General features: G+C 30.2%; 2 protein-coding genes across 2 annotated transcripts; both read left to right on the forward strand.

Annotated features, from left to right (window-relative positions):
• The first annotated feature begins 710 nt into the window (after positions 1 to 710).
• LOC122724837 (proline-rich receptor-like protein kinase PERK15) lies at positions 711 to 2,690 on the forward strand. Its single transcript, XM_043960720.1, has 5 exons — positions 711 to 1,158; positions 1,311 to 1,400; positions 1,551 to 1,624; positions 2,279 to 2,358; positions 2,540 to 2,690. Exons 1-5 carry the CDS (start codon positions 711 to 713, stop codon positions 2,688 to 2,690), a joined length of 843 nt encoding a protein of 280 aa, XP_043816655.1.
• Positions 2,691 to 3,700: 1,010 nt separating this feature from the next.
• On the forward strand, positions 3,701 to 9,312 carry LOC110624094 (probable disease resistance protein At4g27220). Its single transcript, XM_021769176.2, has 3 exons — positions 3,701 to 4,173; positions 4,578 to 4,632; positions 7,121 to 9,312. The coding sequence occupies exons 1-3, from the start codon at positions 3,976 to 3,978 to the stop codon at positions 9,112 to 9,114; spliced, it is 2,247 nt and encodes a 748-aa protein (XP_021624868.1). The 5' UTR covers positions 3,701 to 3,975; the 3' UTR covers positions 9,115 to 9,312.
• The last annotated feature ends 2,562 nt before the right edge of the window (positions 9,313 to 11,874 follow it).

Raw genomic sequence — 11,874 nt, forward strand, 5'->3', positions numbered from 1 at the left:
TTAATTAATTAGATATTAATTTATTAAATCCAAATTAAAAAAAATATTTCATATTAATAAGATTCTCAGTCTGAATGAAATGACGAGAAATTATATAAAATATTATAACTTAGATTCGTAATACAAGAATAAAATTACAAATAAAACTTAAAAAATCATAATTTAAAAAATAATAATTTCATTTTATATTAATTGGATTCTTAACAAAAATGAAATTATATATTAATAATGGGAAGAGAAATTATTAATGTTTTCACTTTTATTCCAAAACTAATTAAGTTTTATGAAATATAATTTAAAAAGAATTTACTAAATTAATTTATTTTTCTGAAATATTGTGAGACGTATATAAACATGTAGTTGTTAATTTTGACTATATTCAAATCAAATTCAAAAAAATTATATTTTTAAAATAATAGTATAACTAGATAATTTTATGTTTACTTTTGAAAATTATTTAAATGATAATTTTAAATTTATATATCTATAACCTAGGGAAGGGAGGAATAATAAAATTTTCTAAATGCCTTTAATTATTTTAATTTTTAACTATTAGTAAAAATATTTGAATTATAAATTGGATAATTATTTTTAACTATAAAAAGGCCTATAAAATTAACTTCATTGTTTTAAATTATATAAAATACATTTTTAAAATTAATATTTATAATTGTGTTATTAATTGTTTTGGCATACAAGTACATCTTATAATGATAGAATTTGCTGTGTCACACGTTTTCTTTCTTCTCTCATCTGATGGATCAGTGTTCATAGAAAAGCAACTAGTGTCTCCACTGCAGCACGCAAATCTTAATAAATCTCGCTCATCTGAGGATTTTGAAGCACATGGACCCAGGAAATTTACATTTGAAGAGCTAGCAATTGCAACACGTCATTTCTCCAACAATAATGTTCTTAGCATTGGCGATTTTGGGGATGTGTACAAGGGAATCCTTCCAAACGGTGAGACCATTGCTATTAAGAAACTTACATATGTTGACGAACAGCTGGAAGAAGAATTCGAGAATCAGATTATGGCAGTTGGCAAGGTTCGTCACCGAAATCTTGTTAGGCTGATTGGCTACTGCTGTGAAGAATACGATAAATTGCTTGTTTTAGAGTTTATTCCCAATAAATCCTTGAGATTTCATCTAAGTGGTGAGTCCATTCCGTACCCTGAGAATCTGATATACACATATATATGAAACGCTTCCACATGACATAATCCTTTGAATTGTTATTATACATTGATAGCTGGGCAGCTCTAACTCTATGATTGTGATTTTACAAATTATCAAATGGCATCACAGATACAAAGCAAAGATCAAACTTGGAGTGGTCAAAAAGAATGAAAATTGCTATAGACTCTGCAAAAGGTTTGGAATATCTACATGAACACTGTAAGTAATTAATACTCTATATTAATCAATTTTCTATCCTCTTCTTGCTATTAAGGCTTCATCTATTTTCATTTTTTGTTCCTCTTTTAATGTCATTAACATGTTTTCTATTATTTTAAGATTTTTACTTTCTCCATTTTTTATATTTAGATCATCACTCTAAAATTATCCACAAAGACATTAAGGCAGAAAATGTTCTTTTAGATGAGAACTTTACACCAAAGGTATGATACTTGATAAAAAATAGAACTTTTCATGTGCATATATATATATTGGTAATGTTATATACACATTTGTTTAGGCATTCGCCCACTTTCTCTACATGTATTCATCACACGTATATATGTTTAGGCATTCTACCTATATGAAACCTTACATATGTCGCAATGTATTATTTCTCCATTCGCCTTTTTCTATTTTTTTATTTTTGCATAAATTTCAGAACATAGTAGAGTTTAAATTTTATTATTTATTATTTTACATTTTAAAATTGTAATTTGGAATTTTGTGATTAGTTTATTTGTCAATAAAAAACAATTTAATTTATTGATGTTTAATTGCTGAAATATAGTTAAAATATCAAAAAAAACAATAACTAGCAAACTACAAGAATTAATAAATTTATTTTAATTGACAACAAAAATTAAATATTAATATTGAAATTTGTATGAAAATTAATTAAAATATATATAATAAATGTCCCTAGTTAAGAAATGCTTAGACGGCAAATTATACCATCCTTTAATATATATATATATATATATATGATCCCATCATTTTTATATATTGGGGGAACAAAATTATATATGTAGTAATAAATAGTGTGTTATGATTCACAATGAGTTAATTACTGATTTATTTGGATCATTTTTGTTCAGATTGTTGATTTTGGGCTTGCTGAATTTTTTCCAAAAACTGATCCCAGACGCATCTCCGCTGATCGAAAAGAAGCTAGCGCGTAAGTTGTTAATTTGGTATATTCTTTTTGCTCCTTGATCATGGTTATTATATGTGATCTGCTTCTACAAAATAGATTAAGGGGAAAAAACAACGAAGTACGTGTGCAGCTAGCAAAGATTTTTAGTTTCTATTTCTAGAAATATTCTTAAGTGATTATTTTATTATTTTTCAACATGCAGTTATACAGATCCAAAAATTTCCGATTCTCAATCAATTTTTGATGGATCGGATACTTATTCTTTTGGTATTGTCCTTTTGGAGCTTATTACCGGCGGAAGAAATAAAGATACCGTGAATTGGGTAAGCTCTAATACTAAACAATATAAATAAGGCATGAGCTAGAGGATTAAAGCACGAATACTCACTTCATTAATTAAAATAAGATACTATCATAGTTAAATATAGAGTAGAGTATTATAGTACTATTCGGACAACACTAATAGTTTAACTGTTTTAGCAGTGGATAGTGGATGGTTGTTCAGTGGTTAATCAAACTTTATAATAAATAATTTTTCGTAATTTACTCAATCAATCATTAAATACTAGTGTTTTGATTCAGTTAATATTAAACATTATTTTTAAAATTATTGCTGAACAGAGTTTATATCTCAACTTTGAAATCTAAAATAATTGAGTTCAATAACTATTAAAATGTAAGATGAAATGAACATTAAACTAAGCAAGAAATAGAACAATCCAAGGTGATTCTCAGCTTAGATGATAAAATCAGCTGCAGCCTTCAGTGTTCCTTCAACCTGTGGTTGCAACCTTCAGTGTTTCTTCAACCTGTGGTCTTATACGGCTGCAAACACAAGCTTTTAATAGTTGAAGTAGTCATTTATAAAAAATTACTTTATTTTTAATATTTGATTAACTGCTAATTGAATAATTATCTGCTAGTAAAATTATTAATAACTACTGCAATAACTATTATTGCAAAACAGGACCTATATGTTCATATTTCAATTAATAAAATAGCATGACTATTTCATCTTTAATTCATTTACATTTATCACTATATTTTTCCAATTAATTTGATTCATTAAAATCAAAATAATAAATAAAAAAGTGTTATACAACAATATACCAGTACTAAATTTCTATTCCATCTAAAAGATAAAAAAACAAAACAAGATAATTTCAAACAAGAAAACTAAGTTAAAATAATATCCAAATCAAGACCTTAAAAAAAATTCTGAATGCTTTGATTTTTCAGTTTTTGTAAAACATTTTTACATTTTCTAAATCAAACTTGTTAACCATTCTATTAAAGAAAATATTGATAAACTTATTTTAATTTTAAATGTTTATATTATTTACTCCTTATAATTTTAAAGATTTATAATAATTCTTTAAAAAAACTATTTAAATTATTTAGTTCTTGCTTTACTTATTTTGATCCATATTAAAAATTGAATATCATTTTCAGTTAATGTTTCAACAGAGTTTAAAGAAAATATGGGCTAAATAGCTAATTATGAAAAGATACAGGATCACTCTAGCATTACTAGATCATATCAGACTAGGTTTGAATATAATTTTAATGGCTTAAAAATTACTCAATTTTTTTAAAAATAAAAGTGTGATTTGGATTGGATATTGTGTAAATTTTATTATGCTTGTGTTGTATTATTGCCATATTCAGGCGAGACCTCTAATGATCAAAGGAGATTCAATAAATGTTGATTACGATGGGCTCGTTGATTCAACATTAAAAGGACAATATGATCAAAGTGAAGTGGAACGAATAATTTATTGTATAGCTGCTAGCATATATACTCCATCCTCGAAGCTTCGGCCAAAAATGGGACAGGTATGGATTCACTTACCATACTTGGATTTTATTTGATTAAGGTTCCTTGTATTTGCACAAAAAATTTTTTTCCGAAAATTTTTTTTATCAAAACTATTTTTCTTGTAGAAAATATTTTTTGATAAAATAATTTGTTTTTTATTATTTAATTTTAATTTTAAAATAAAATATATTAAAAATTTTTTATATAAAATATTAATAAAATTTTGCAAAAAATAACTTTTTTTACTCAAAAAGAAAAAATTATTTTCTTTAAAATGGTTTAATTTTTTCATTAACTAAAAAAAATATTTTTGGTTAACTAATTTTTAAAATATCTCAAATCCACTGAATATATATACCTTTTCAAAGCATACTGTGAGATTATACATAATTAATGTATCACTACTATGAAATTAATGCAGATACTTAAAGCCCTTGAAGGATTAATACCACATCAGCAATTATGGGCTGTGGAAGGTAATTAACACTTCCCCACATTTTAAATTAATTACTATCTATTTCCAGAAGTTTGATTCTCATGAAAATTATATATAAATGGTTAGGTTTGCCATTTTTGTGATATCAATTCATTTAAGAACTTAAAATTTTTTAATTCAATTTAATCTATCACATTATTTATAAAATTTTAATTATTATCGTAATTTTATAAAATAATATTAAAAATTTTAAATTTCATATTATTTATAATCTTGAGCTTTTAAATTATAAATATATAGTTGTGTCTCTGCTTTCATTTTAAAAAAAAAGTAGGAATTCTTATTATTTAATTTTAATTTATATATTTGTTATTTTAATATGTAAAATAAAATAATATTTTAAATTTTTTATTATTTACTTTATATTTTATTTTAGTTTTATCATTTTGATATAAACTAATTTTTTTATCTCACTAGTTTTTAATAAAAACATAATAATATTATTATAAAATAAAATAAAATAAAATAAATACTAATAATGAAAGTAATGGCAAATATATATAGTATAATAGTATAAATTACAAATTAAACATATAGTATAACTTAGTTTGTTAATTAAAACTCCAATAAAATAAAACAGAAAGACTACTATTATTAAGATTTTGTTTAGAAAGTTTTGAGTAAAATTCTTAATAAATAATAATTAAATTGTTCAATTTAAAACTCTAGTGACCAATGAAGGTGCACGGCAGTAAGATTAAATTATGGGTGATTGAACAATCTGAATAATATTTAAAAAAAAAAATTAATGAATGTGAATTAATTTTATCAATAAATTTATTTTAAAATATATTTATATCAAATTATTTTAAATTTTATTTATTATTTATGAGTGATTATTATAGCGTTGATATTGGTAGATCATATAATTTTTTATTATAGAAAAATTAAATAATGCGGTAAATACAGAGACGACCACAGAATCCAAAACAATTTTAGAGGAGGGAGATCCATCAGAAACGATAACCTCAGCTCAGTTTAAAGGTAATCATTCGTTTCTCTCTCCTTGTCCTGCATTATCAGTAGAGTTCTTTACCCAACTTTTTTATTGTTGTAAGCTATAGCGTGAACTATACAGTGTAAATTTTGAAAACCACATTAAAATTATAAATTGTTAAATATGTGAAAGAAAAATTAGAATGGCATTTTTAATGGTATTGAATAAGAGACTCCTTTTAATTTTTATTAATAATTTTTCATTATTTTTTTGATAATTATATATTCAATGTTGTTTTTACATTTCAAATAAATAATATATATGATTTTTTTGAATTTAATATTTTATGTAGATTTAATAAAGTTGAGATTTTTGAAAGTTTAGAAGTTTAGATAATTTCACTCTTCCCTTGAAAAAAGAACACTCAATAAAGCAGCGTGAACCCATTTAAATAACAGATACCAAATAATATAATTAATTAAAAATTATATTCTTAATAAAATTTTATATTATAATCTTTGAATTTATAATATAAAAATAAATATTAAAATGCAGCATTAAGAGTGAAAAATAAATAAATAAGACTCGGAATACATATGTAATAGAACTAGTTATAATAGAAACAGGGATACTCTTTCAATGTGAATGCACAATCTCGTTCGTTATAAACCAAAAGACAAAAACTGCAAATTTATGTCTAAGAGAACACTTTCTTCCTGAGAAGAATATTTTGCAGAAACTACTTTTTCAATAAATTCACCTACTGGAAAGCATTACACAAACATATTATTTACGTATTTGTGTGTATAAAGTAAATCTATTTACCTTTATCTTGGGAGGAGGTTTTGTAAATTATAGAAGGTTTTTAAAAGTTTAAAAAACTTGGTTGTGTTTAGGAGAGAGTTGTGTTTTTCAAAGATTTTTAGAGTTTATTAAAAAACTTATAATTTTAACCAATTAAATTTGTGAATTGATAAGATTTTAAAAATCTTTAAATACATTAAAACTTTGTTTGAGAGGAAATAGAGTAAAATAAGACTTTTTAAAGTATGATTTTATAAATTAAAATTTTTTATAGTTTTATAAGATAAGATTTTTATGGTTTTTAAATCTTAATAATTTTTTATTATTTAGAAAAAAAATTTTTTTTTTTCAAAGTATTTAAAAGTTTTCAAGGAAAACCTTTTAAACCCCACTTTAAAAACCCTCACTCCCACTCAAATAATTAAACCTTGGAAAAACTTCCATCGCCTTAAAAAATTATTAAAGATTTATTTTTGTTGAAAGATAGGAAAAAAAATGATTAAGGTTTAAAAAACTACAAGAAGTCTTATTTTATAAAACTTACAATACCTCATCTCAAGCAGAGTTTTGAACTAGTTTACTTTACTTGCCAATATTTAGAGAGGAGATTAAGAGTTAGCCGTTATTATTTCTTTGTGAAAATTTCACTTTCTTATCTGTTTTAAGTCAATGCCAAATGCAACTCCACTTATAAGATAAAAATCTGATGATTGAAAATAATTTACAGAGCACAAGGAGATAACTGAAGTTAGTAACCAGCTTTGGAGCAAAGCAACGTCATCACAAGGAACAGAACCAAAGATTATGCAGATTCAGGAGATGCCTGGGGAAAGTAATTACTCTACAGAGCACAAGGACATAACTGAAGTTAGTAACCAGCTTTGGAGCAAAGCAACGTCATCACAAGGAACAGAACCAAAGATTATGCAGATTCAGGAGATGCCTGCGGAAAGTAATTACTCTGCTTTGGAACCGGCTGCTATGCTATCTGAGACGTCACTTGAGGCTACAGCTCAAAGTGCAATCCCTCCTTCAAGGCTCATGAAGATTTATCATATTCTTAACAAAATCGTGACCAGAATTGAAAATTCAAATGTAAGCACCATTGGAGTTTATGGAGGAGAAGGAATTGGAAAAACCACTCTATTGGAAGCCTTGAAGATTCAGCCTGCCATAAGGGATATGTTTCATTTTGTCATTTGGGTAAGCGTTCCCAAGGTTTGGAATCTGAGAGAGGTGCAGCTACATATTGGAAGACAATTGCCTTTGCCTGATAAAAAGATCATAAACGCATGGACGCTTCTGAGTTTTTTAGAAAGCGTGAAGTTTATTCTAATCCTAGATGGTGTTCATGGGTTTATGAGCTTGAACATGGTGGGAATTCCTGAGCCAACCCCAGAAAATGGGTCCAAGATAGTTTTGACAACTAGATCAGCGGAAGTATGCGATAGAATGTCAGCCGACTTGAAGATAAATCTGGAGTATTTGTTTTGGGAATTATTTTGTGAGAATGTTGGTGAAATTGTTCATTCTTTCAAACTTCAACCACTAGCTCCTAAAGTTGTTGACTTATGCTGTAACCATTCGCATGCTATCTTTCTAATGTCAAAGGCATTGAAAGATGAATCTGATGTTAGGGTTTGGAATAATGCTGTTGAAATGTTGAGCAGGCAGCCTGCATCTCCAGAACAAGAAATAGAAAAAGTCATGGTTAATATTTTAAAATTCAGCTATGATCGTCTTCCTGATGATACAACTAGAAGATGCTTGAAAAATTGTGCACTGTTTTTCGAGAAGCAGGAGATTGCAAGAGAGTCATTGATAGACAACTGGATATCTGATGACCTGATGGATATGTATCAGAAAGGCCAAAAAGTTATTGAAACTCTTGTCACTGCTGGCCTGTTGGAGAGTTCAGAGGATGGACAAGTTTTCAAGCTACATGAGATAGATCGCTATTTATTACTGGAATATGTTTTTCCATCAAGATTGTTTCTCAGGAGGAAAGATAGTAGATTGACTGGGCTACTGATGGACGAGAATTGGGAAAATTCAGATGAGATTTACTTGATGGATAACGAGCTAACTGAGCTGTCTGAGAAGCTGAGCTCCCGAGCCCAAGCATTTTTCCTTCAAAGAAATCTTAAATTGAGGAAAATATCAAACACATTTTTTCAAGATATGCTTGCTCTACAAATCCTTAACTTGTCTGTAACTTCTATTAAATCTTTGCCGGATTCTCTTTTTGGATTGGTCAATCTCAAAAGGCTCTCTTTGAATAGATGTGTTCTGTTGAAATTACTACCATCAAGCGTTGGAGATCTCAGTTGCCTTGAGGTACTTCATCTTGAAGGTACAGCGATTGTGGCTCTACCAAGAGAAGTTGAACATCTAAAGAATCTCACATCTTTAAAAGTGTCATTCCGGGAACCCGTAAGTTTTGATCATCCAAGGAAAATGATTTCTGATGGGGTTATAAAAAAGCTATCTAAGTTGAAAAATTTATGTATTGATGTGAGTCCAGAAGATGGGCGGTGGAAAGCATCAGTGATAAGTATTGTTTTGGAGGTTTGTTCACTGACAACATTAGATACACTTCAGTTTTACTTTCCAAATGTGGAACTATTGAGCCAAATTAATTGGGATACCACACCAACATTTCCACCATTATCACATTTCAAATTTATTGTTGGTGATCATACCAATCGCATCATTTGTTGACTTCCTCATGATGTGGACGTTGAGTTAGGGCGATATGATAAATGCTTAAAGTATGTCAATGGTGAAGGTGCACCTGAAGAAATCAAGAAAGTGCTTAGACACACATCTGCCTTTTTCTTGGACCGCAATATGACTATTGAAAAGTTATCAGAATTTGAGATTTCAAATATGATGCAATTAAAATGTTGTGTAGCAGGAGAATGTATAGTAGGCTTGCTACGGGCTCCGGCGACTTTAAGTCGATCTGAACCCTAATGCCGGTAGCGATCCGGTTTTCGGGTCGTTACAATAATATTATTTATGACAACACAACTGTGAACATCAATGGTTTATCACGAATTTACTGCTGAGACTTTAGCAATGAAATTTTTAGCGGCAAACTAAATTCGTCACTAAATGTGGTATGTTATTAATACTAACTTATTTAATTAACTATAATTTTATTTCATCGACTTGACAAATGGTTGCCATCTATTATTACTGATAATCAGAGTGCATTTGTGTCAGGGCGTCATATCCAAGATAATTGTATTTTAGCTTTTAAAACTATACATGCTTTTCACAGGAGATCTAGGGGCTTGAATTTTTTAGCAGCCTTAAAAATTGACATAAGTAAGGCTTATGACAGAATGGAATGGAGCTTTGTGCAGACCGTTTTGATTAAAATGGGGTTCCACATGAATTGGATTGCTCTTATTATGCGGTGTATCTCGACAGTACGGTATTGAATATTACAGAATGGCATGGAGTATGGCCCTATTATTCCTACAAGGGGACTTTTACAGGGTGACCCTTTCTCCCGTTACCTATTCATTTTATGTACAGATGGCCTCTCTTATCTTATTCAGCAAGCATTTAGTGATGGTGTGCTTTATGGGAGGAAGATGTAACGATCAGTTGCCTACTTCTACTGTAGAAGTCATCCCACATTGAGAGATTATAGAAAATCAGAATTGTATATAATAGCTAGCATGAAACTATTAAATAACTTGGGTTAACTATTTTGGGCTAAGTGGAAAGTGGGTCCAAAATTTATTTGGGCCAGTTTGGGCCGGACTGTTTCAATTGGTATCAGAGCCACCCTGGGTCAGACAAATTGTGCGGAGCTAGTGGACCTGCGAGGAAAGGGCTACCCGTATGAGACGAGGTGGAGCCGCCCGAGGTAATAGCGAACCATAATACCCGAGGGTTCGATCCTGATTAGCAATTGTATCCGATTCAGTTGCGACGAAGACGTCGCAAATATAGCAGGACCGAGTGTAACGGTCAGCTGCCTGCTTTCACTGTGGAAGCCGTCCCACATCGAGAGATTATAGAAAATTGAAATTGTATATAATAGCTAGCATGAAATTACTAAATAACTTGGGTTAACAATTTTGGGCCAAGTAGAAAGTGGGTCCAAAAGTTATTTGGGCTAGTTTGGGCATGACTGTTTCAATTGATATCAGAGCCACCCTGGGTCAGAAAAATTGTGCGGAGCTAGTGGACCTGCTAGGAAAGGGCTACCCGTGTGAGACGAGGTGGAGCCGCCCGAGGTACTAGCGAACCACAATACCCAAGAGTCCAGTCCTGGTTAGCAAATGTATCTGATTCAGTTGCGACGAGGGCGTCGCAAATTTAGCAGGACCGAGTGTAACGGTCAACTGCCTGCTTCCGCTGTGGAAGCCGTCCCACATCGGGAGATTATAAAAAATCAGAATTGTCTATAATAGCTAGCACGAAACTACTAAATAACTTAGGTTAACCATTTTGGGCCAAGTGAAAAGTGGGTCCAAAAGTTATTTGGGCCGGACTGTTTCAATCAAGGTCTTGTTTAGGGGCCCTGTATTGACTCGTTTATTCTTTGCTGATGCCAGCTTGATATTTTTCAGGCCCTCTATTGAGCAGCCTATCTCTCTTAAGGGGATGTTAGATTCTTATGAAAAAGCATCGGGGTCAGATGATAAATTTTTCGAAGTCTTCCATTACTTTTAGTAAGAACACTCCTCCTCAAATTCGCTTCCAAGTCTGCTCTTTATTGGGTGTTGTGGAAAAAGACTCTCTTGGCACTTATTTAGGCTTGCCTTCCTATATTGGTAGGAACCGCAAAGAAGTATTTGATTTTATTAAAGACTGGGTTTGGAAGAGGCTGAACTCTTGGAAGAGGAAACCATTGAGTCGAGCAGGTAAGGAAGTCATGATTAAAACAGTATTACATGCACTTCCCAATTATATTATGAGTTTGTTTTTGCTGCCAAAGACTTTATGTTATGAAATTGAACGGATAATGAATGCTTTCTGGTGGGCAAAGGAGAAAACTACCGTGAGGGTATAAGATGGATGGCTTGGGATCGGTTAGTGAAGTATAAAGGGGCTGGGGGCTTGGGGTTCAAAAGGATTCATGATTTTAATTTGGCACTTCTAGGTAAGCAGTGTTGGCGTTTGCTTACTCGACCTTCATCTATTGTGGCTCGCGTCATAAAAGCACGATATTTCCCTAGTTCGTCGCTTTGGACAACATCACTTGGTCATAATCCTAGTTATGTATGGCGTTCTATTTGGGAGTCCTGGTCGCTGGTACAACAAGGCATTGTTTGGCAAGTGGGTTCGGGTAGTGATATTTTTGTATGGCACTCTCCATGGTTATATGATCCTCACGATTCTTTTATTTCTACACTTCCTCTTGAGCCTTGTGCTATTAATTGTGTTTCTGATTGAATTGTTGAGAACCATTGGAATTTGCCTCTTATTGCCTCTGTATTTAATGAACGAGATGTTCAA

This window comes from Manihot esculenta, chromosome 10, assembly GCF_001659605.2.
Source record: "Manihot esculenta cultivar AM560-2 chromosome 10, M.esculenta_v8, whole genome shotgun sequence".
NCBI classification, from domain to species: Eukaryota; Viridiplantae; Streptophyta; class Magnoliopsida; order Malpighiales; family Euphorbiaceae; genus Manihot; species Manihot esculenta.